Genomic DNA, 24,366 nt, shown 5'->3' on the forward strand with positions numbered 1-24,366 from the left:
CACTCCGGTAGAAACAAATGCGGTTTAATGCTGCTGATGTTCCGCAATTTTAGTACATTTTGGGCTAATTAAGAAGCTATGTGTGTGTCATATATATATATATATATCAGAGTATATATTATATTTATCTTAAAAGTACTGTAAATAGCATGTCGCGTATAGTTTTCCTCTGCGTATGTACAACTAACCACAGGAAACGTCTTTTTAAAGTATAATTTACTCCATACTGTATCATACCTTTTTGTATATATAAGTTGCTGTCCTTTCATCTTTATTTATAATGTCATTATGCATTAACATTAAGAAAATGACCGGTACAATGGTGCCGGAAGCAGAGTAATCAAACAGACGCCTAAACAAGATGTAACATTATAAATGGTCGCGTACATAGTAACATTCGCACTTGAAGTGGAAATAAAAGAAAGAAAGCAAGTTTAAGTTACGTATAAAAAGGTGCCCTGAGTTTTTATTCAACTTTCATTACAGTAAATTACACTAGAGAATACGTGTTATGTCTTTTCGCAAAACCGAACTGACACGACGGTTTCTCGATAATAACTTCGGCACTCAACATGTCTTAGCACTGGGTTTGTAATATGCAGTTGCCCAGCAATTTCAAAATGTCTTTGAATCGAAGCTCTATAGTAGCGAATACTATCATATTGCAGTCTACAAAGGTGTGAAGGAACCTCTAAAAAATTATCAGGTCACCCTGTTGTTCTTCCACGGAAAAGTTTTATGCTACGTGATATTAGGTGCCGGCATTAGGGTAGGAAGAAGCAGGCGTCGTCATTGTAAGGAGAGTTGACCTCTGTATCAGCACTTCAAGTACGTAACCTGCCCTAGTGAGGCCTGCCAGTTTAGTCCTGCTGTTGTTTATACTGGTTGTGTTTCCGACCAAAGCTCCAATGGATCAAACAAGCAATTTTCAGCGGGCAGCTCAAGACCGCCGTTGCGTAGACACTAGTGCAAGTGGCTAGAGAGTTTCCCTAGCAGACTTCGTGGTTTAATCGTGATTAGCTACGTACGTTGGGCGTCGACAACAAACTTATCTATGCTATAGGATTGTAGACGTTCAAGTGACTGGTGATTTGAAAGCAACTACGTTATATCATAGGACCACTATAGGGCAATGTTTTTAACGTGCCTTTGCAGGTACATAACCGGGATTATGCTGACAGACATTGCTATCTGGATAGATGAAAACCGCTCTGTGTGTCGGCAGACATCGAGGGGCCACACAGAGACAGAGTCGCAAGTAACTGGTCCGCTTGAAGGTTTCGGAAATTTCGCTAAGGCACGGTACTTAGCCAGAAGAAATATAGCGAGATGTTTAAACTGCGCCTAGGATTCAGGTATTTATTACAGGCTATACGGCAGCGCGTATGATGCCTTATGCCTTTACCTGTCGCCAAAAGTCGAGTCGTTTTGTATGTCTTCTACGATACAATGAATGTTTAACGTGTTTGCAGAAGCTTGGTTTCGCTAAAAATCAAATAAGTTCTGTGTTCACTTAAGGCCGATTTATTCGCATTTTAGAATTTTCGGTCGCTTTTCTGAGAACCAGCACTTATAGATTTCTCGCTGAAGTACGGTCTCTGTATCAATTATATTTTATTATCTTCCATAATTTTAATCTAACTTACAAGTTACATTTTTATAGTCGTTTCGAAAGTATTTCTTCTTTTCTATAGTTTCCATTCAATGAAAAAATAGACCTTCTTCACTCAGCTGAATCGTATCAGAACAACAAAGAACTACGGTTATTGCGCACGGAAGCGAATAATTTGAATGCGTTTTAAAAAACATCCCTAATACAAGCCTGCCGCATACACAATATGATTAACTAAAGCCTTGATTTCCTCAGGATTACGATATAATCATAGATTCTGAGTGTTCCTAGTCAGTTCAGCATGTGTACCCCCGTAAACACCCCGCCGATATTTGTCAAGCCGAACTTGTGACGCTTCAGCCAACGCTGTTTTTGTTCGCTGTCAGTTTCAAGTTTAAATATCTAACACATAAGTTTACGCAAGAAGTGCTCCAGTAAAGTCAACCGCGCTAAAGAAACGCGAGGCCCCGCTTTGAGCTGGAACTTAGTGTCGACCTAATTCCCTGGACTGGCAATAGGAAAAACATTAGCCTGATAGTCTCTGATCATCATATTTCTTGTGATATATTGTTACATGTTTTCTCACTGTACAACCTGTATGCCATGCTATGAAGTCGGTGAATTTGTGTAGACAATGTCTGGCTGCAAGGTAAACACTGTTACCACTATCATATGTATTAGGCTCTACCCAAAGGAAAACACTGCGATAAAGATGGCTAGAGGTAAGCATATGGCAGCGGGTTTCTATTAGTAATGTACTGATATGTCAATACAGTATATAGAAATATCAGGTAAACCTCTAGCATGCCTTTAGAGACATGATAACCGAAAAAAGACAAATTCTTTCTGACAAATTCTTATATCGACATGTCGAACCAATTGCCAGTAATCTCATAAGTGTTTCTCACTCTTCTGTGAAAAGCGTCATATGTAAAATCTAGCCGATGCTACCCCGAAAACTGAAATTGGCTTAGATATATTCGTCTCAGTTCGTTCTTATTTTACTCATTAAATATAGACTTTTCTAGTTTTCGTTGTTTTTGTTTAGCTAGTTTTTGCAAAAAGGCTTCAGCTGTTCACACAAAAATACCCAGCCAATGTCTGGCTACTCGAGCTGTAGGTAGGCTGTGAAGCGGCCAGACAAGCTTTCAATGACGAGATAGAAAGCGGTATAGAACTCAACTAAGGCAGCAAAGGGGCAATTTAGGTGAAACTTTGGAAGAACACATTACCATACAGATGAAAGATCCGGCGCAGCGGTTTTCTCGCTCTCTGGCAAAGTGACAAATCGGCCTTCTACTTTATAGGCTAGCTAAATGAGGCATGCACATTTCGGCGGCCTAAAACTCGTCGCTGTCTTGGGACGGCAAAGTCTGGGGACAACGAAAGGGCTGCATACATATGCCTGTATGAAGGCTATTTGTAGCTAAGGGCTGAGGGGGCTATTCGTCAAGCGAATGACGAGTCGAGTGTGAATGGGAAAGACACACCTGTTCATATATGCTGGCTCGTAAAGCGAACTTGTGTAGGAACTATTGGTAGAGACGGCTCGCACCATCGAGACGAACTTCTCGTCATGAGTGACCCATCTCCTCGAAATTCAAACGCTGAAACCGTATAGACACTAAGATAGCTACTGGGTGTTTCAAAGCCTGACGCATGGAAGACTGACCAAGGTTGTATATTTTCGAAGACATTATTCGTCTTTCTTCCTGTTTTTACACGCGTCTGGGGTATGGATGCTTGTTTTAAACGTGCTATTTTATTGGCAAACGACACACGATCACACAATATCGTTACACTCTAGATAACTACAGAATGGCAACGAATGGTAACAAGTTAGCATTTCTTATTTTAATACCCAATTCATACATAAAGGTCAGTCCGCATGTCTTTAGCTCATTTCAAATGACTAAGCAAAGATCAAAACTGACCGTCAAACTTCCAAGGTGAAGTTTGACCTCATGTAAAGTCGCATTACTTTATGAACGCCCCATATAGATTCACGTATTCAACTAGAATCATGTTTTACTTAGATTAGTTTGTTAAAAATTGAAGTTGCCACTTCCTGCGCGGACCGTGATACCCACGTACGCGTTGGGGAGTAAGCGATCCTGAAAGCGAGCCGTTTACAGTCTACATACTGTGGACGGCTGGTGCCGACGGCAGAAAAGCCTTGCACGACGCAGAGGCTAAAATCAAGTCGTGGAAAATCCGTTCATATTGCAGCAATCTGTATGTGGATGCAGCAAACTTTCAGTCGTAGGCACGAGAGTTACCATCCTGTCAACGGCGACTAGGTTTGACCCGTTTAAGGTGAATCCGATAAGATAAAACGTTCATTAATGTGTGTTTAAGTTACAGATTAAGAATTAAGGAGATGTGCTTAAGTTACAGAAGCACGCTGAAATGAGCAAAACGTAACATCTTCTAGCCGGGCTAGTAGCAGACATGTAGCAGATTTTTCAGAAAGTTATCCTTGTTATCTACTATTTGCTATTTGAGTCTTGTGCTTTCGCAAGTTACATCACTCAGTTGAAAAGCCGCAGAAAGATATTACCCGCAGGACAAATGAGCGATCCCCGCTTTTAGTTGACTCTTCCTTGTGTGTTTCTTAATTAAAAGTAAACACTGAACACTTCCTAACGTTTTAACGAACGAAAATTCTAAACGGAGTGCTACTTACGGCCGACAGCCGATATCTAAAAAAGCGTTTTTTTTTCCAAATCACAGCCCAGGTCGTGAACAAAGGTCGAACAATAAAAAAATAGTCTTCACTTTACTTAACAAAATAACTTCAACTTTATTTGATAAGAAGTGCAAAATTTCAGCGTCAATGCACCGCTAATCGTTCAGAGAAGGGGACAGCAATATTCCGGCACGTCAAACTTAACTACAGAATCAACTGGTCAACTCTAATATATGAAATAAGTACTAAATGTACTTAATTGTGTTTAGCTAACGAAGAAAAAAAAGACAAAATAATCAACCGTAAAGAAAAACTTAAGGAAACATAAATGACTTTTAAGTAAAGTCATTTATGTTTCCCCATCCAGAAACCATATTCTTTTCTGTGCAAATAGCTTAGATCTGCGCACTCAAATGAAAACACATGCAAGATATAAACAAGCTAACACCAAAAGAGGCAATTCAACAATTAAAGTATTTCAACACGACTGACTAGATAGCATGCTTCGTGGCATCGTACTGTAAAACCATGTGTAAATTAATAAATATGTACATGTATTGTCGCCTTTGTGAGCACGTTTTGCGATATTTAGAATAAAACGGTTCGAGCAGCGGACCCGGGTATATTTGCCTCAAACAACACTGATAAACTTTGTTTACTCGTTGCGGAAAGCTCTATCACTAGCACCTTAATTGAAGGCCTACTGTCTCTGCGATACAGTAGGAACCATTTCACCTATTCAAGTTGCAAAATAAATATGATCATGTCCGAGTTGAGGATCTTAACCACTCTTATTTTGCAAAGAACACCGACACTTGTAAAATACTTCCGTAACCACCAAGACGTTTAATATATCGATTGACATGTCTTCGTTCTAACGAAAATTATACCTATAGAGGTAACGCGTAATCTCCGTAAGAACAAACACCTGAAGATCGACGCAAATGAAATACGGCGATATTGTAGATCTTGTGAAGCTGTTTATGAGCTATATAATCGAATAATATCAAAATGGAGCCATCTTGTATGCCAACAAATAAAGCTGTGTGTGGGTGTGTCGAACACGGGTGGCAATCACGCAATTTCCACTATTGAATTGACGTCAAACTGGCAACCGTGGGTCGTCAACGAACTTGTGATTATGCTGAATCGCTCCTACTGTAGCATTCCCTGTAAACTATAAGAACACACGTCAAAAACGTGTAACCTCGTAACAAGGAGTAGGCACACTCTGTTTTGCGCGGATGATCGGTCGTCGAAAGCAGCGCAAGTTGTGGACGTAAACTTTAACAATTCTGCCTTCAATTCTGCCTTAGCATTATTTTATTAATTTTGTCCAAAAAAAGACGTCGGCTTACTCAAACAAAGCTCTAGCTATGTGCTATTTTTTTTGCCATACAAGTTTATTTTGGAACTTCCACATAAATTATCTTGCTTGGCTCACACTTGTTCGATAATTAAGTCGTGCTAAATGACAGCGGTGCGTAGAAAAAAGTATACTAAAGCAAATTGAGAGACGGAAAAGGGTTTGTCGAAAGTAAAGCATGCTTTTGCCAGGAGTTAATTCACGTAATGTCATAAAGAGAAATATACCTAAGCGTTGTTAAACGAGTGAAGGATCTGTTTTTTTTTTCATATCTGTGATATAGGCACCATCTGTGACGTATGTGTGTGACAAAACGAAGGAAGTTTTGATGCACCATAATCCTGTACCTACTGCGCACAAAAAACAACCAATCAGTCGTCGAAAGTGAATGATTTACCATTTCTCTAATTGTTACATTATTTATTCATATTATTGTTTCGTTTGTAATCACCATTTAAATTACACTTTATCACGGCAAATCGTTCCTGAGTAGAAGGATGTACATACATCGTAAGGCGTCACCATTTTCCTGTGTTTCAACTACACGGCCTTCCTTTGCTGTCTCTTCTAAGCGGTCTAATTCGTCGACTCGTCGCTAACATAGAGACCGTATCTATAGCGCTTGCTTTGGCCTTCTTACTCCAATAGATATCGAAGCAACGATTTGCAAAAAAAAACATTTGTGCAAAATCTCCCGAATCCGCCTGCTGGCCTATCTTCGATTTTCTCTTTGCTGTGTGCTCATGCGACGGCCGCTGGTTTCTCGATATCATAGTCTTTAGTGTAGTTGATGTGTGCGCTAGATATTCATCTACAAGGAGAGATACTATCTTCAGGGTAACCCCGTATCTATCCCCCTTTGATTGAATGTGCAACAATGCATAACAATAGTTTATTTCTTCATTAGAACATTTTAATCTAAGTGTGTTTATTTTTACTTATATCGGATTTCCGTGTGTATTCACGCTTTATGCGACCTTCTGCTCCGGTACGTGAGCTCTTTTTTGCAACTAACTCGCACTCACTCTCTCGTACCGCCTCTCTTAAGCTAAATAGTCGCGTGATTTCGGAAGTAACCGGTTGAAATATCGTTCTCAAGTCGCCAAATAGACCGCGTTTGTTTTTCCATTTAGTCTTCTACTGCAAAACTGTCCGTGTGACCTTACGATAATGATCATATTTATTGCGCTCTTTCACCTTGCAATCCATCTGAGTGATTCGGTCCACATTACATAACTAATAATCAAACTCTTCGCGCCAAAACAAACTGCTTTCGGTAGACTCTTTTCTGCACACGATTACAATAAAAGTAAACACATATACGAATGGTTATAGTATATCTAGGATGAGATGCTGATTTTGGTTAAAAGATCATCGTCAATCGAGACATACGGTAAAAACTGGTTTTAGCACAAAAAAAAGTTGTCAACGTTCTGGCATATTACTTGTTGTAGTTGGTCTCGTTGCGTGTGCCTATTCAGTGGGTACAATGTAAGCGTTTCGTAGTAATGGCCTAGCTGAGCAAACAAAGTCACGCTTTCTTCAATTTTTCAACATGCTTTAGCGTCAAGCCTGACTTGATGTTACCTACGTAAATAAATGCTACAGGCAAGCAAGTGTAATGTATATATAGTAATGTCAAAATTTAGGTACAAGAGACGTCTATTTTGAACAACAATTTCGCGCTAGTAGAAGTGGAAAATTCCATAAATTTCGGCCAATACATTTTTCTTAAGGGTACAGTTTAGTAGCCCGGAAATTATTTTCGAATTAGCACTAAAATTTATCTTTGGGTTTGCTGTGTTTTTGGAGCCTGTCAGCGGATTCTAGTCGCTAGTACAGATTAAATCCGGGTTAGCACAGTCTCTCCATAGTCGTTATATGCACCTTTCAGGAGGAAGTCTGCTAGCTGTTGAAGGTGAAAGTTAGATGAACAAGACGGCTCCACAGAGAGTTCATTTAATAATAATGACTGCTCATATCACCCCGCGTGCCAAACTACCCATCGTATTTTCGCCTGTTTGACTCGAAATTGAATATAATCTATATGATTTGCCTTCTAATTGTCCATTTTTTTTATTTTCATATTTATATACTGATCAAAGTCATTCCATGCCTTGCGTCGTCCAATCACTGTTTCATTTCAGAGGTTAGTTTCTTTTGAGTTTCACAAATTGCGGAATTTAAAAATTGTGTTTTTAATCGAATTAAGTGTCATTAGCCTGAACTAATGTCTAGCACGAACACTTTCTGCCGGCAAGAACCTTCTGCTTGGCATTGTTCTATACTTTGCTGAGATCTACATCATTCGAAATGAGCGCCACCTTTTCAACTTTTGCAGGGATTAGCGTTGTGACTCTAATTGAAACTGGAAGTGCTCAGGTGTAAGTGGCTCAAAGACAGTCCTACTTTTCCATTTTTTACTATGCCTTGTTTGTCATCTCTCGGTTTCTTACAAATGAATATCAATGGTATTTTGCCGAGCTGTAATAATAGTTACCAGAAAGCTCAGAAAGACCGCTCAATAGGCTCTGTTCTGCAGTCGCTATTCTTCTACCAACGTTGTCCTCCACACCGCCAGTTATGCAGTAGCCGCACATAATTGCCAGGCACCAAACAACTTAATCACTTGTGGGTTTCTTATATAACCACGTTGTTCTTAAATTCGTTTCCAAAAAACAAACTTCTTTTAACTGTTCGCTGTATCCTTTTTTATCTACGACACAACGATGATGCTTTCAAACAGCGCAAACACCTCCAAACCCCTTGTGCTTCTTGTGATTGCTTCTCCGGTGTTGCTGTGAACGTTGAATACTGCACACATAGCTCACGGATACCCCTTCGAACCCCCTATTACCGCCTTACGAGACACTTATGTGCATATATATATATATATATATATATATATATATATATATATATATATATAAGATATATTCATTACTGAAGAACATGCGCTTCAAACATGCCATCTCTTCCGTTGTTCCTTCGTACGTGTCGTCGCCGCTCCCTACTAAAGAACCCTCTTTCCTTCTGTGCTGACGAATGAGCCAAGGCAAGAAATGTTGACAGTAACAATAAATGTTACCTCAGATTCACCTTCAGTGAGTCCTTGCTATTCGGGCTTAGTGAAGATTTCCCTATTTTTTGACATTTATTCCATTTTTCAGCACACGCACTCGAAAACGTACATAATATTTGTATTTAGCAGGATATATTTGTTTCGATATATATATATATATATATGTATACGAACATCTTTCGTCTTCGGCAAGTGCTTGATCGGTGTATCTAACCCCCTGATCAATTTGCAAATTGTTAGACGTGTGTTCATCACTTCAGTATTACAGAGGCGATCGAGGTCTTTTTTTCTAATGATACAGACCGTAGGAATAGACATAGATGAAAGCTTACGAAAGCGCGCTCCAAATAGGATACGTAGGTAGTCCACAGATGGCTAGCACCTCTATATCCCTATCCCATAGTGCTGCTGCGCCAGAATCGAATGTAAGAAGGGAATCTTGAGAAAATGATCTCGACTTATTACGCATATTGTTGACGCGTCCATTAAGCTATACTTCTTCTAAATGTCTCATCGATATTATAGGTAATTAAAAATGGAAATTAAAATTCTCTTGGATGTTCATCAACCATAGATATATATCCTTTGAGCATTGGATAAACTGCTTGAGAAAAACGTAACGTTCTCAGCAGCTTGCTCACCCACATCGTACCAAAGCACACCCAACCCTTTCTGACTTTTGACCTCATTAGTACTCCTCATACCGTCAATTCCGCGGCATTCTATGGTACAAAGCTACATTTGTGTAGCCGACATCATGATAGCGAAACACTTTCGACATGTTTTTTTCGCCATTTGTCGCCAACTACGTTGGCGATGTCGGTTTCCTTGCCCTATTGAATTTAGCAAATGGCGAATGATAAGCGAATCATGATCATTGTCACAACAAAATCAGTGAAACTAGACACAAAACGCTTCATTGCAGTCACTTAGCTCTAATTAAACTTCTTTCCATTATTCCTCTCGTTTCTGTTGTTGCTATAGAATTCGTAATTTGTGTGAGATGGCCACGCAGAAAAAATACCCAGCAAAGCCTATCGCTAACGAGTCATTCTATGTTGGTCACTTTTTTTTCCTACCCTTTGATTATTCTGTCATATTATTATTGTGAATGTCTTTTCCATACTCGTTTTTAGCATTGAGATATAGCTACCTGTACTTACATGCCGAATACTTTTCTCCAGACACGTTTTTCTTGCCTGTAGTTGATATTAGAAGGATCGGCATGCAATGTATATATGGTCGTACGCTGCGATCCTCCTCTAATCAAATGGAGCAACGATTTGACGGCGGAATAATGAAGGAGTTTGCTTAATAGTGTTGGTATAGGACCAGTCAACAGGAACCAAGAAGAGCTACGGAAAAGATTTGCAATTTTTTTTCTTTTACAGATGTAGTTTTTGATCATCCAACCCTGTCATATTCGTAAAATGTCTCATGATCTTCATAGGCCCTACGAGCTTTATCCTAACATTGCTTTTGTTCGCAACCAAGCCCTGCCGTGATTACGTGCTTGTTTTACCATGAAAATGTGTTTCAGGATATTCTTGATACACGTCTCATTCGCACGAATTCTATGCCACATTATCCTGCTTTTGTCTCATTCCCGTCTACATAACATATGATCAATATGAGGCTTCCTACACAAGCGACCTCTCCGCCATAACTGCACATTTGTGCTTTGATATTGTTCCCGACCCATGAGTGGCTTATCCTCGTGCGTCATTGCTAATTCCGGACGCATAAGTATGTCAGATCTCAAGAAAACTGATGAAACCATGGATCGGCCAGCTCGCTACCGTATAATTCAATGATCGCCACTCAAAGCCTAGCTCCGACGGAAGAAACAACTTCAAGAGGTGAATACAAATAGATGCCCGCACTGAATTCATTTACCACTCGGCATCTCCAACTGACTTTTGGAAGACATAATCTCGGCCTTGAATATTCATAATTCCATCCTTGAGGTTAAACTTCCATCGATTGCGGCTGCGTGATATCTTGTCGTACTGGCAGACGACGACGTTATCAATTTCCTGTACTTCTGAAACCTGTGAATATGGCAATTGAAATAAACCCAATATTATAGAAGAAGCTAATTTACGCTTTTATGTTTTTGTTATCCAGCGCACGCAATTAAATATTTTTTTTTCGTAAATCTAATGAACCTTCGTAATAGATCAAAATGTTTGATGTCTACTTACTTGTACTTTATACTTATATAAAGGCAGCTTTTATCAGGTACTTAAAAACTTTATCCATACTGATTTACTTCATGATACAAGTATAGATAACAGTTATTTGACGTCTATTTGTTACTTGTAAACAACTAGTGCATCAATAGCACGATCCGGTTGAGTAACAATTTTATACACGTAATGTTGTAAAATAATTATTTCTGTACTCAAAGAGCATGTGAAGATGTACAAAATAATTATTTCCCTGCCACTTACCTCTTCGTCGCTGACATCATCTGCCGAATTAAGGGGCTCCTCATCGACTTCGTGTTCGGCTCGATCATCGTCTTCATCATCAAGCTCATCCCTATCGTCTTCTTCGGCTCCCAGTCGCTCGTCCTCAGACGAATCACTCGAGTCCGAGCTGTCTATCATCGCTCCGTCCGTCTGACCCGGAAGCTATATGGTAATGCAGAAATGAGACACATTCACATGTTTGTTGTCCTTTGGATTTTTATTGTGCTTTACTTACGCGATACCATTAAAGGCCCACATCTTCAAAGACCTGCTGGCACTGGTGTGCTTGCATTTTTTTCTGAATAGAAGAATTTTAAGAGAAAAAAAGTCCTGCATATCTTTTATATGCTTTTATGTTGTAATCAAATAGCTATGATTGGCGAAGTTCTCTGAATCGATCACTATTTAATTGGACATACTAGAGAAGTGTACGAACAGCATTTGATTCATCCCGTAGAATGTATAAACATTACGTACTCGACCTAACCGCAACTGCTGCGTCGCACCGGCCACCTGTTGCTGGTTGGCCATCTGCTGTTGCAATTGTTGAGCTGTAGCCAACGTTACCGGCGTTCCTAGAGCACCGCCAGCGACAGCCATTTGCGTTACGGGGCCTGCTGTAACCGGTCCGCCAGCACCTGCCATCTTTAAGAGAAGCAATATGACAAACAAGATATCATTCACAATAAATTCAATGAATTAACGAACAGTTTATTTCTCTATGAGATCACATTTAATGTCACGGAGTATGCAGAAGTTTTCATCTGACGGTATGCGGAAAAGTGTAAAATAATTCAAGCCGTTTTTAGTACGATTGAACATAAAACAGTGTGGTAATTAATAGGTTATTAGTAAGACCACTGCAAAACAAACAAATACACCCTATTCAAACGAAACATTACATCACTTCAATATGCTTTTTCTAAATGAATGCGGACAAGAATGCTACGTATGTTCCCTTTTTGTAACTCGGACTATCCTTCTCCGTCCCAGCATCTGAAACATTATTTAGGCTGAAATGGCCTTAAACTACTATAGACGGGAATCACGTTACCTGTTGCATTGGAACCGTGATGGTGTACTGCGCTTGTCCGGTAGACCGCGCGATCTGTTGACGGGTAAGCATGACATTATGGATCGCCTGCATTTGTGCTGAGCTGAGCGCATTATTACCTGCATAAACAAGCGTTGTTAGCATTCATCACTGTTATTACCGCTGAGGTAGCGCAAAGTGAGAAAAACGAATGGGGCACTGGCTTCCAGCGTATCACCAAAGACCAGATTGATCTATTTCGAGCTTACGTAAGCTATGTAGTACCTATACGGGTCAACCGGCGATTTAGCAAAGAACTGGCGGTGCTTGCATTGCTATGCCCTATTAATCCATTACCCATTCCTTCTGACCACTGCTGTTTTCGTAACGAACAGTTGCAAGCTTTGTCTTCTGCATTGTGTAATAAGCCCCTACACAGACATGCAGACACACACGCATGCTGACGTAGTTTCGGTATCAAACTCGTTGTGGCAAAACTACAAGATCAAAAGCCTACGGCAATATCATATACAAGTTCATGAAAATTATTGTATTTTTGCAATAAAGTAATTGTCTTTATCTTTTTTATTTTCTAAATTTAGGTAAAAAAGAACATGATATCGAACATGAGAAAAGCCTAATCATATCAAAAAGCTTGGAGAAGGTATTTATAGAAAAACAATAGCACTTGGAAACCAACAATTAATGACATGTGATTACATTTCTTTAATCTATATAAGCGTGCTTTTTTTAGAAGTTCTTTAGCAAGTACTTGGTTTATTCCCCCCCCCCGGGGAGGGGGGGGATAAACCAAGTAAATCTCAGCAATCTCAAAGGTAAATCTCAGCAAAGCCCATCTCAGCAAGATGGGAGAAACCTCACATTGTATAATGACAATAATAATAATGATAGAAAAAAATTAATGATGATAACGGGCATATGGAGAACTTTTTCTTAGAAGGGTGCAAACTTCAGCATTTTTTGATTGAAGTGTCTTATAAGCAAGGAAAGTACCCTTAACAGTATATCGGTTAGTACCAGATCAATAGGTTCGACACAACTGAGTGCACATTCACATAAAAAACAGAAAAAACCTGATTACAATTACATAATTGTACAAACATATGAGACTACATTATATCAGACTACTATCACTTCCATATAGGTATTAATATCAGAAGGACAAAAACAAAATAGAGTTACATACTTGAATTCAGAAGCTGTGCGGTCATCTCTGGGGTGAGAGTGATCGCGCCTGTGGTGGACGCTAAGGGCAATGTTGCCCCTGCTGTAGATGCAGTTGGCATCCGTATCGTAATTGGGCCGGTAACGCCTCCGACATTTGCTACCGTTTGGGGGGCTGCCATCGAACCGACAGCTCCACCCACATTGACACCCGCGCCGGAGTAATGAATTATCTGAGGGTTGACCACCGGAGCTGACTGAATCATCTGCCAAATAATCATTATTTAAAAACGAAGGGAAACACAGAGGAAAAGATAATCAGGTTAGAAGATATTCAATGTGTGTTGGGGGCATAATGTAGATCAACACGGTTTGTGACCAAAACGAATTTATTATTTTTGTTAACGGTTTTTCCGTTATTTCTTTTTCGCAGATTACTAATGTAATGTGCTCGCCAGGCATAGCCAAGAGTCATAAAGTACGTTCAGTATAAGATGTACGCAACTTCCAGAACTATACATTTCGTTATATTGATAATGAGAAACATTTCAGATGTACATCTGAGCAGTCACAGCTTTTAATGGACGACACATCTGATACGCAGTGCATTCACTTATATTTTGTTTAAGATGAAATCATCAACAAGCGCATAATTTTCGCTACAATTAGTTTGATCAAAAAGAGGTCGAAAACCTTCGGCAAAGGTTGGAGCTACCTCAAATTCGAAGGACAAGCTGGCACAGTGTTTGCACCTATTTGTCTAAAAAGCAACGAAGCACGAACTGCTCATTTAACGTCAGTCGCCGTTGCCAAATGCACGCTGTTGGATGTGTGATTACTACGTATTTTGCTGCTTTTTTTGCCGGGGCTTTCCTTTATCAAAACAACTTTGATAATCGACGAGCATTTGATGTGTACGTAGTCGTTCATTGTGAAGATAACGGAAGACTGGGACATCTTTACGAGAAAGGTCAGTTGAAAAAAACCTCTGTTAAGAGTCTGCCCAGTGACAACAAGTGTGGTAGAACCAACCATTCGACATTACATAAGTCGTTTCGTTCAAGACGCAATTGCTATACAGGTGCAGAGTAGAAATTGTGAATATTAAAATTTTTAACGCTGGCCTACTAACTGACCACGTATGAGTTTGATTGGATCATCAGCTGAAATATCATCACACTGCTGCGAAATCTTCAGCTTATTTTATCGGCTTACGAATGTTCTTTTAGGCGAGCAATGCTAATTAACAGCCAATTCATAGGTAGATCAATTTGACTATCAAGTTGAATTCAAGCACCAACCTCTCAGTTATTATTCTTGATCTATAATTGTTAAACTTGAGCCAAAATAGCCAATAAGTTGGTTAACGGTTCGAATATTGAACGAAGCTGCGTCGCGCACTCAAGGGTAAAGTGATAAGTCGGACACAGTGTGGCAACAGGAACGCCTATTTTCACGTGTGCTGAGTGACGATCAGTTTTAAAAAAAAACGATCTGAGCTTCGCATTTCAAAATGCTACCATGCTTATCAGTCTCAATTTAACAGCAAACGTTAGATATCGACGACCGGCAGTGAGATTCAAATATTGATTTTTGGAACCCATAAAACGGCTTCGAGGCACAAGGACATTTCAAAGTTAGCGTCGTTAGAGCATTGTCTGCCTAGTATATTGAACATATACAATTCGGGATTCGATTCTGTTTTGAGCAAGCAACTGTTACGTGGTCTTAAAGGCCACGAAAACATCGGACTATTTAGCTTTCTCATCCAGGCAGAAGACCAAATAGTACAGGCGTCTAAAGAGTAAGACATCGATCTTTAGAGCCTGAACTGACACATAATTTATAGACGAAACAGGCGGCGTTTTCGTGTGGTATGTAAAAGTACACCGGCAAAATAAAGAAAAAGATAGTGTCGCTATTATTTTTGACCCGTTCGAAAAAAAACTCATCCAACACTCGAAGAAGCCCCAAATGAAACCGAACGTTATGTACGAACGTATATAGGACCTCGTGTTACTTTAGAACATGACAGAGATATACGAGCAAAAATAAATACGATAGGCGAAAATGGTATTATCAAATTGCACTATCTTAGAAATCTGTAACAATCATAACGCTGGCCGAATTCACAAGTTGGGGCTGTTTGGAACATTTGTAGAAGCAAGTTGACCGTTAATGGCTCTACCGTAGCTGAGTTTGCAGTTTAATAAACTCCTCATTCTGAAGCAAATGGCGCTGTACGCAGTTAAAAAAATGCATGGTCGCACGATAGGAATGGAGTTCAAGCACGTAAAATAAAATGCCGTGAATTGGTAATTTCACAATGAAATCGAAACCAGTGACTTGTCTCGTCGGTATTTTTGTATGTTTACTATCTAGGGTGTTCGGTATACATTGGACTAATACGTCTGTCTCGTCGCATCGAATTAAAAAGATGTTATCTTTTTCATTCATCGTGCAAATATTGTTTTATTTAGTATTATATAGTGGCACCTGCTTGGTTACAGATTTGATTTCGGTCGTAAACCGCTTTTTCTTTCCTTAATTTCTAAGTAAAACGATGAAGGTGCGTTTAACTTCTTCGTCCTAACTTTTCAAATTATATTTACTTGAAAAATTAGGACGAAACTTCAACTATTTAATATTTAAAATAAATATTAAATAAATATTTATTTTTAAATAAATATTAATATTATATATACAAGTAACGACCACATTGCCAGAGCGCACCCCCTAGATTGACGACAATCACCGCTTTTCACGCATTACTCAACAAGTATTAGATTTCCAGTTAAATACGGTTTCGCTTCTATAACTATGTAAATAGAGCATGATTTTGAAATCAATCACCGCTGGCTCAGTGCCGCGCGAAGGATATCTCTGTTCTGGGGGTAAATAAAATATCACTGATTCATGCGTTATGTACTTAACCATTAGGATCGTGGGTCAAGATCGACGATGAACTTTTTGCACCACAATCAACATCACGAGGGCAACAAAAGCTTTAGACAAAAAGAGTATACAAGTCGTCATGCGAAAAAGATAAGTAGATCGTTGAACTTTTTTTGTAGCTATAGAACAATGTGCTAATGCTACTGAGAATCAAAACTTATTTTAGCGAATTTAATGAGAATCCAGAGAGGAAACTGTAAACCCAGAGAGCAGAGGAAACTATAATTTTACATCTGACACTAATAAGATTGCATGCTACTATTTGCTGCCGTAAGGATCACAGCTTTTTGAACAGTAGCTCCAAAATATTGAGTTGCCGGATGTTGACGGGGCACCCTCATTGTTGAAGTGCATAAATATTTCAATATTTGTAATATAATATATTTATAATATATAATATATAAATAATAATATATATATAGAAAAAAATAAATATATAATATCATATATATATAGTGATAATAAAGCTTTCAATATTTAGTCTGATCTGCATGTTGTGCTAACATATCAATAAATCGACATCTCTGCATATACACTGTTATTGGTAACATCGAATGTTGGATATTTGTCGGAACACAAACGGAAATGCGTGTACGTATTCTAATTGACCCCGAGTAATCACTGATCAAAGCGTAAGATCGGACAAACTCAAGTTTAACTCTATAGTTAGCGCTTTTATTAAATCACGCTGTATAAAAGAAATTAAAGACGAAAAGAGTTTTGCTTCAAAATTTATATCAGTCATTGATATACGTTTAACACTGTGAAGAAAGCAGTTTAAAGGGTTGTGTGAAATTTTTGCCACAAACCGTTTCAATAAGGATTTGATCCTAACGTGGCAAACCGATTCCGTGCGTTGAGTGTCACGAACTGGCATTTGACTGCAGTGACTGAATTCGTATTGCACACTGAAGTACATTAGGGGGACTCTAACACAGCGAATTCCTACGGATACAAAACCTGACTAAGCGGCGTGTGGTGACTACCTGTAAGACACTGGCGTGCGTTTATAGCAAGAAAGACATCGAAGACTACGATTTCGTTTTAATTGAAATCGATAACTCGTGTGTTAGTATACCTGTGGGAAGGCGAATTGTTCGGTCGTGACCGGTGGAGGATTCCGTTGAACTGTGATTGGCTGAAGCACCCCGGGTTCCGCCTTTGGCGTGCTTGCTGCTACCTAATGGATGAAGGGAAATGCGTTCGTTAGCGTAACAACTGTTGCTTGCCTATGTTTCATTACGATTACATTTTCACTTATTTTTTCCGTCTACAACTCGGCATATGAGCTAACATTGTCGACGAAATGTGATTATATCCATGCTTTCCAGCATTTTATGCGAGCTTCCTCTGCACAGCAGGCAGTGAATCCCCGTTTAAGTGACGTTGAATATTTGGCATAGAGAATAACTCGATTTATTATGTCACTATGACTTGAGACCTAACGTAAACCAAATACTCTTATTGCAATATGCAACTGAATAGACCGCTCAGGGCACCTTACATGACCGTTATACAGGTTAGAACATTATATATCTTGCTCAATTTACTAAATTCACTTTGTCGTCTAGAGAACAGGCTGAGCTCCGTACTGATATCAAGCACTGGGCAAAGTGCTTCTACGCCTAAATATCTTGACACCGTATGAGTGCGAACTAAATTAGCAAGATGACGACACAATCTGTGGGCGTATTGGTAGGCGCATATATAATAGCTTAGGACAAGAATTCGGAGGAAACTCACGACGTAGTGAAATTACAAAAAAAAGTTAAACTGTTCAAAACGAAAAAATATCAGGTTGATGTCCTTACTTTGCTTACTCCTATCGATTTGCTAATGAGTTGCTTAGCTGCTGCCGGGGCGGACGTTGTGTTAACCTTAACAAGTGGCACTGGGGGTTCGACAGGCTCAATGGCTTTGCTTTCCGTTAGCTTCTTTTCCCATAGCTGCTTAAGCTCTTGCAAGACCTGCTCGTCTACTCCCTCATCAAGAAAAGCATCTTTTACACCTGAAATATTAAATGAAGACATATATTGATTGAATTATTAAATGGTACAGGTGGCGGTGTCGGCTTCTTTTTTTTTATATATATATATATATATAAAACAGCGCCTATACTACGCTACAGTACCGCACGCGATGCCTTGTTGTTACAAGAGGAATGTCAATCAAACGGATATAGGGCGATGATTTCCCTTGGGGTTTTTTTCGGTTTATGGATCTTAATAGTTTGTTAGTTCACCCAGTCCTCAGTTCGGGCTCAGTCGACTGAGTTAGTAACGTTTTACGGTCACTTCGAAGAATATGAAATGTTGACGTTGGCTGGGATCAAATATAGTTTAATGCGTGATGGGTTGTTATATATCAAAGAACATACCGGAGCATACATAGCTTTGAAACAGTAAGAATGTCATATCTACTGAAGTTACTGAAAAGACTAGTTCGGTAATTCAAAGGCAGTTGAGTATGTAGAAACTGTTAGTAGCTTATTTAATTGCTGAGTGAATATAATAATAATGCACGTAATTATCGGTTCAAAAAGGTACTGTAGCACGTGTTGAAAAACCGAGATTAGATGGATAGTGCACTCATATGCAATCATGGCACTCAATGCAATCATAGCACTTTGCGTTACCCGCCTTAAAACATTGATGCTCTTGCATTTTATAGTAATATCCGAATCAAGATATGTCTTGCTGTAATAGGGTTTTCAACACAAACTCAAAACGAACCACAAACGGAGTTCCATTTATTGATTCGGCAAATTAATCCTGCTCATAATAAGTAGTTCATATTGCTAATTACTGACGTTCGCGAAGTTTTAGGCAAAAGCAAACACTTCAGCCAATTCGTTTGATGTGACTTCTTCACGATCATTTTGGTCTTATATCTTCTATTCTTCAGGCCCTCAGGGAAATTAGAAGCACAGAGAATTTACAGCCACGGGTTATGGTAAGGTAGGGAACGGCTTGAACTAAAGGATAATAAAGCACGGTAGAAATAAAGACCGGTAAGGAATGTCGCGGCTCACAAAAAGCCAAAGCCGTAACTCCGTTTGTTGTTAATCATTGGGAATTAAGTTTTCGTTAAAACCAAGGAGAAGGCATATTCTAAAATTCCTATCCAAACACTATTCAAACAACCCCCAAACTACAGCAATTTGGAAATGCTCCTGCTAAGGCGGATCTTCAATCTGTTTTCAGCTGTCCTAATAATATCGAGTAGAATATGGAAAACCCGCTTGGCAAACAGTTCGGAAAAAAACTGTCGATTTCTACCGCCTGATCAGACCGTTCCGTCAGTGGCAAAACTGAAATGGGTTAAGCATACATGTTATAGCACTACTCACACATTATGGTAATATGTCAAACTCAAAACCTGTACAAAAAAGACAGCTATGAAATATACGTCATTGAAATGGATCTACTGAGCAGCTGTTTACATGGTCACCGCTAATTTATAACATATACATTTTTGACATCTCTTTGAAACCTTCCAGAGAGACCAGTGCGAGAACGCATTGCGGTGGGAATGTAGGTGGATAGAAAGCGTGAAGATCTGACCTTAACATACGTCTAAATGATACTAGCTACCGGATAACTAAAAATTAGTACCAAATTTGAGCGATCAGCCGAGTACCTATTCTACACTTGTCCTGCAGAAAATCGTGTCACTATTACCTCAAAGCGCCTTAGTTGGCAGGCATTATATATAAGTACATTAGTATTGTACAACTCACATGGATACCGCACGGTAAATCGCAGTGGATAAACATCCTTGTTAATTAAGGTTAATTTGACTGACCGTAACCGATTTTAACTGGCTAAAAATTGGCCACATGCTGCACGCCTTAATCATACAAGGACAGGAGATAATACCATTGTCTTTCACGCTTTCTTGTTGCTCGTAGAAATAATGTAGACAGTCAAGTTGAAATCTCAGCTGACCAATCTATACTTCGTGACTGGACGGAATTTCCAAACAAATCGTCGTTTAATAAGTTTCTCGGGAAGAGACGGTCAAAACTACGGTCGTATTATGTACATAGGTGACACGACCGGTCGAGTAGATAGCTGGCTGATTGGGGGTACGCCTAACAAACGCCTTGCGTGACGTTGCGAAAAACACCGGAATTTAGGTAATTAGGTCATATGATTGCAGTGGGTTAGGCAACTATTCCTCGGAAACCAAGAATTTCTAGTTCTACTTCGTGCTTGCCTGGTTGTACTGAGGGTGCATGGCATTGTACCGATGTTGCTTCAGTAAAACTTAGGCGTCAGATACACCCAGTGATGTACTGTATTATACGAAACTCGACAAAAGTAACTAATCCGTTTACTCTACGAACGAATCAAAGGTCTCAATGAAGATTACTCACATTGGTGTTAATTATTGTTGTTCCCTTAGCAACAGGCTCATTAGCTGGATGCCGGAAGCGAACATTTTATTTGTTGAGTAATATTATTGTAATAGCGATCTACTTCTGAAAAATGCTGGCCGAGTTTAATGCAAAAGCGACGTGGGTGTTGATTTAACGGTCCACTGACGCAGTACTATACATTATGGATTTTTTTTATCGAGTATGAAAGGAGCTCATGTTCAGGCAGTTATTCACCTACGAAAAGTTGAGCTACAGGCAAAAAAGTGAGAAGTGGATCAAAACTTAGTATAGAACTGAATTACTACATGCCAACTTCACGAACTGAACTTCAATTGTCTATGCTTAATGAGTCAAAATTCGGACGATGCGGCGACGACCGAGGTTAGGTTCAACTAAAAACAGTTAACAAAAATTAGTTATTTTTCTGCTTGCAATAATAATTGGAACTCTGTCGGATATCGGCTCTTATTAAAAGCTTGTGTTTCTCGGGCCAGTACGTCCTTTTTCGATTTCGTTTGCTGTCCTTCAAAAATTACTTACAAACTTCAAGGCTCTCAAAAACCGTGTTCTATTGCCTGGTGAAATCAGTGACGTCGATGATAATCATGTGTTATACGTTCTTACAGTTCACGGATTAAACAACGCCTGAACTTGTTCAATTTATATAATACAAGGCATAGGAGGAAAGCCCTCGGCATAACAAGGTAAACAGCTGTGAGTAATATATGTGTAGTCTGTTACTAATATTTAGATTCTTGGGAGCATTGTTGGTTATTGTCTATGCTGAAACAAAATATAGAGCAAAAAAAACCAAGCCACTGACACATGTTACTCAGGCGTGTGGCCGCTTGCAAAATGACTTTGTTATCCAGTTGAAATATGTTGATTTTTGTCTATAAACATTAAAAAGCGCGAAAATTGCGATACCAAGCACGCTCAGAAGTTGTGTAATACGCTGCAATGATTGCAGATGGCTCAAGTGGGCCAAGAAATGTTCTGAATCAACAACGAGAGATGACGATACGTTGAAACGCGTGAACAAACGTAATTTGGTGCGACTACGTTTGCCGCTTGAAATAAGCGATGTTTATTGAAAGAGCGCCCTGCGTTTTTAACTAGTGATTTTTCTGCTGTAGTGGCGTTCGGGCCATCGAGCCAGTCTTTAAAGAAAGCGAAGGTTTTGCTTAACCGCCAAGCTATATTATCGTGAAACCATATTGACATGTATTAAGTGTGTTTGGATAGTATCTGCATTAACGTATGCGGTTTCTACCTGCATATTTACAGAAATCCGCAGTTTTCTTCTACTGCATTGATGTTATAACGATTGTTGTCTGCGCAGTAATTTGGTCAGGCTATCTTGACCACGCTTGCGAAGCATCATTGTTTTTGTACTAGCAAGTGAGATACAAGAGAGCTCATGCGACAAAGAACAGCTCATCATACAAAAATTGATTGTTTTTGTGATATCACAAATGCCTGATTAGTTACGTTATGGCTTCGCACAGTCAAGTAAAGCAGACCACGCCAGAATAGACCGCGGCGTTCTCGGCGGACCATTGGAAGCCTATACACACAAGGCTATTTGTAACTACAGTGGTACCAGGTAGGGGCTGAGGGGGCGACTGCGTTGGCAGCACTCGTCGCAGCTGTGTAACTCCGAGACCAAGAGGCCGTAGCACTCATTCATGCGAAGCGAAAATTGGCACTCACGCGACAGATTCAACATGGGCAACGCATGCGGCTGCAGCCGACTTTTGCCTTCCCGTTCCATAAGAGCGATTGCGGGTGTCCTCCTCCCAGTATTACCGACCAGGTTAGTCTGTCTCGCCCGCAATCGGACCTAAATAAAATGCGGCTTAACTACAGCTACTGCTAGTACTAGGTGGCAAAAAAGAATCCAGCGAGGCGGAAGGCCCTTCGTAGTTAAAGGTTGTAAAAGACGACTTGTTAGACAAAAAAGAAACGGCGGCAGAACAAAAGGCAGCTAGAAACAAGAACTCAGGCACTAAATGTAAATTTTAAAGACAAAAACCATGCAGAAATGTTTCATCGAGGGAGAATGGTTACTGGGACGCCTTTAAGACGCGACCTGTTTAGTTCATGGCACTGACATGTAGTATTATATCGATGTTACTGTTGTGAATGTTACTCACATGTTATCTAGAAGTTAGCATCAGATGCAAACATTATAGTATTAGTGGGCAGCATCGTCATTCTGTTGTAACCAGTTACTTAATTTACATTTACACAAGAAAAAATAAATTAAAAAAATAAGAGTTCATATTCTAGGCGCAGCATTTCAATCAAAAACATTTCCATTAAGAGGTTTCCTTTTCCATTAGTTTTACTGATTTTTCTCATGGGAACTACGCTGGTTATTTACGTGTTGTCATATGGGATTGTGATACCGAGTGACGTTCGGTGCTCGTTAAAAATTGCAGATATACTGGCCGATAACACATTTTTTTGTTGTGATCAACGAAATCTCTTCGTCCATGTGTCAGCATGGGAGTGCGTCGGTTGGGCATATAGGAGCATCAGTACGTGGGTGTCACCACTTCCTATTTCCAAGCGTTCGTTTGTTCAGTTGCTACTCAAACGCTCGTTCAAATAACAACTGCACTGTGGCTCGTCTTTTTGCTTGGCCGACTTCACCTGCAAGCGAAGCATCTGATGGCTATGTTGTCAGTTGTCATGCTCCGCCGAAAGACAAGGAACATAACCGCCGGGGAAGCACCAGCTGACTCCGACCGTCGACTCCGGAGCTCTCTGGCGTTACATAGCGGTGGTTATGCTTGCATTGCTGGTAATGTTGTTGTGAATCTGAACGGCCGAACAGACGGGTCGATATGAGCCACAACGAAGTCACCCTGTGATGGCCATTCGCCGTATACTGATTATTAGGGCACAAAGTTTCAGTTATATTAATCTGTTCTGCAAAATATATGTAATGTGTATCTGTACCTAGATTCTGGACCATGCGCCAGATATTAACGTAACCTGTATCTACTGCAAATACATTTCGCACGTAAACGAAGCAATAGTAAAAACCTTAATAGACCTACCGGTGATGACATCCTCGATCACACTTTTGTAGATCCGCGCTACGTTTGTAGACGACATTGCTCCAGTTGTGTTGTTTTCGTTGATGATGTGCTCCTTTTGTCTGCTGGGAGATAGTTTCTAGCATGAAAAACGCAGCGCTTCGAAATCTGTGGAGAGGCGGGATGTTCTTCTGGGGGCGCGTGAATCTCGAGCCCTCCGTTCAATCCACTCATTAAACAGAACACGAGTCTACTCTGCTTTAGGTTAGGAGGAAGTAGTACGGTAGATAGGCACAGAGGAACAAATCACTACACGAATAACGTTAAAGAGAATTCGTACGTGTATGAGAGTTCAGAGACGTCGGCATTAAACTAGACAAGTTCTCACTTAGTCTACACCAAACTTTAGCGCCGACACATTCCCACGCAAAAAAATACCAAGATACTTTTCCACGTTGCATACGTTGTGACCGTCAGTGTTAATGCTGATAGTCGATTTGTCGCACTGCGGCGGCAGGTAGTGAATTTGTTCAGGTCGAGTC

General features: G+C 39.8%; 1 protein-coding gene across 1 annotated transcript; it reads right to left on the bottom strand.

Annotated features, from left to right (window-relative positions):
* Positions 1-6,042: 6,042 nt before the first annotated feature.
* On the bottom strand, positions 6,043-23,983 carry LOC111259917 (transcription initiation factor IIA subunit 1). Its single transcript, XM_022832304.2, has 8 exons — positions 23,846-23,983; positions 18,208-18,404; positions 17,475-17,576; positions 13,464-13,707; positions 12,278-12,396; positions 11,701-11,868; positions 11,203-11,385; positions 6,043-10,800 (listed from the first exon to the last, which is right to left on the bottom strand). The coding sequence occupies exons 1-8, from the start codon at positions 23,901-23,903 to the stop codon at positions 10,642-10,644; spliced, it is 1,230 nt and encodes a 409-aa protein (XP_022688039.1). The 5' UTR covers positions 23,904-23,983; the 3' UTR covers positions 6,043-10,641.
* Positions 23,984-24,366: the final 383 nt, after the last annotated feature.

The sequence above is a fragment of the Varroa jacobsoni genome, unplaced genomic scaffold (assembly GCF_002532875.2).
Source record: "Varroa jacobsoni isolate VJ856 unplaced genomic scaffold, vjacob_1.0 scaffold_384, whole genome shotgun sequence".
Classification (NCBI taxonomy): Eukaryota; Metazoa; Arthropoda; class Arachnida; order Mesostigmata; family Varroidae; genus Varroa; species Varroa jacobsoni.

Excerpts from the sequence above, each read along its gene's own strand:
- LOC111259917 (XM_022832304.2), bottom strand. The coding sequence starts at position 23,903 with ATGTCGTCTACAAACGTAGCGCGGATCTACAAAAGTGTGATCGAGGAT. Across the intron at positions 18,405-23,845 it reads GATCGAGGATGTCATCACCG|GTGTAAAAGATGCTTTTCTT; the intron begins GTAGGTCTATTA and ends TTAATATTTCAG. Across the intron at positions 12,397-13,463 it reads CGCACAGCTTCTGAATTCAA|GTAATAATGCGCTCAGCTCA; the intron begins GTATGTAACTCT and ends TTGTTTATGCAG.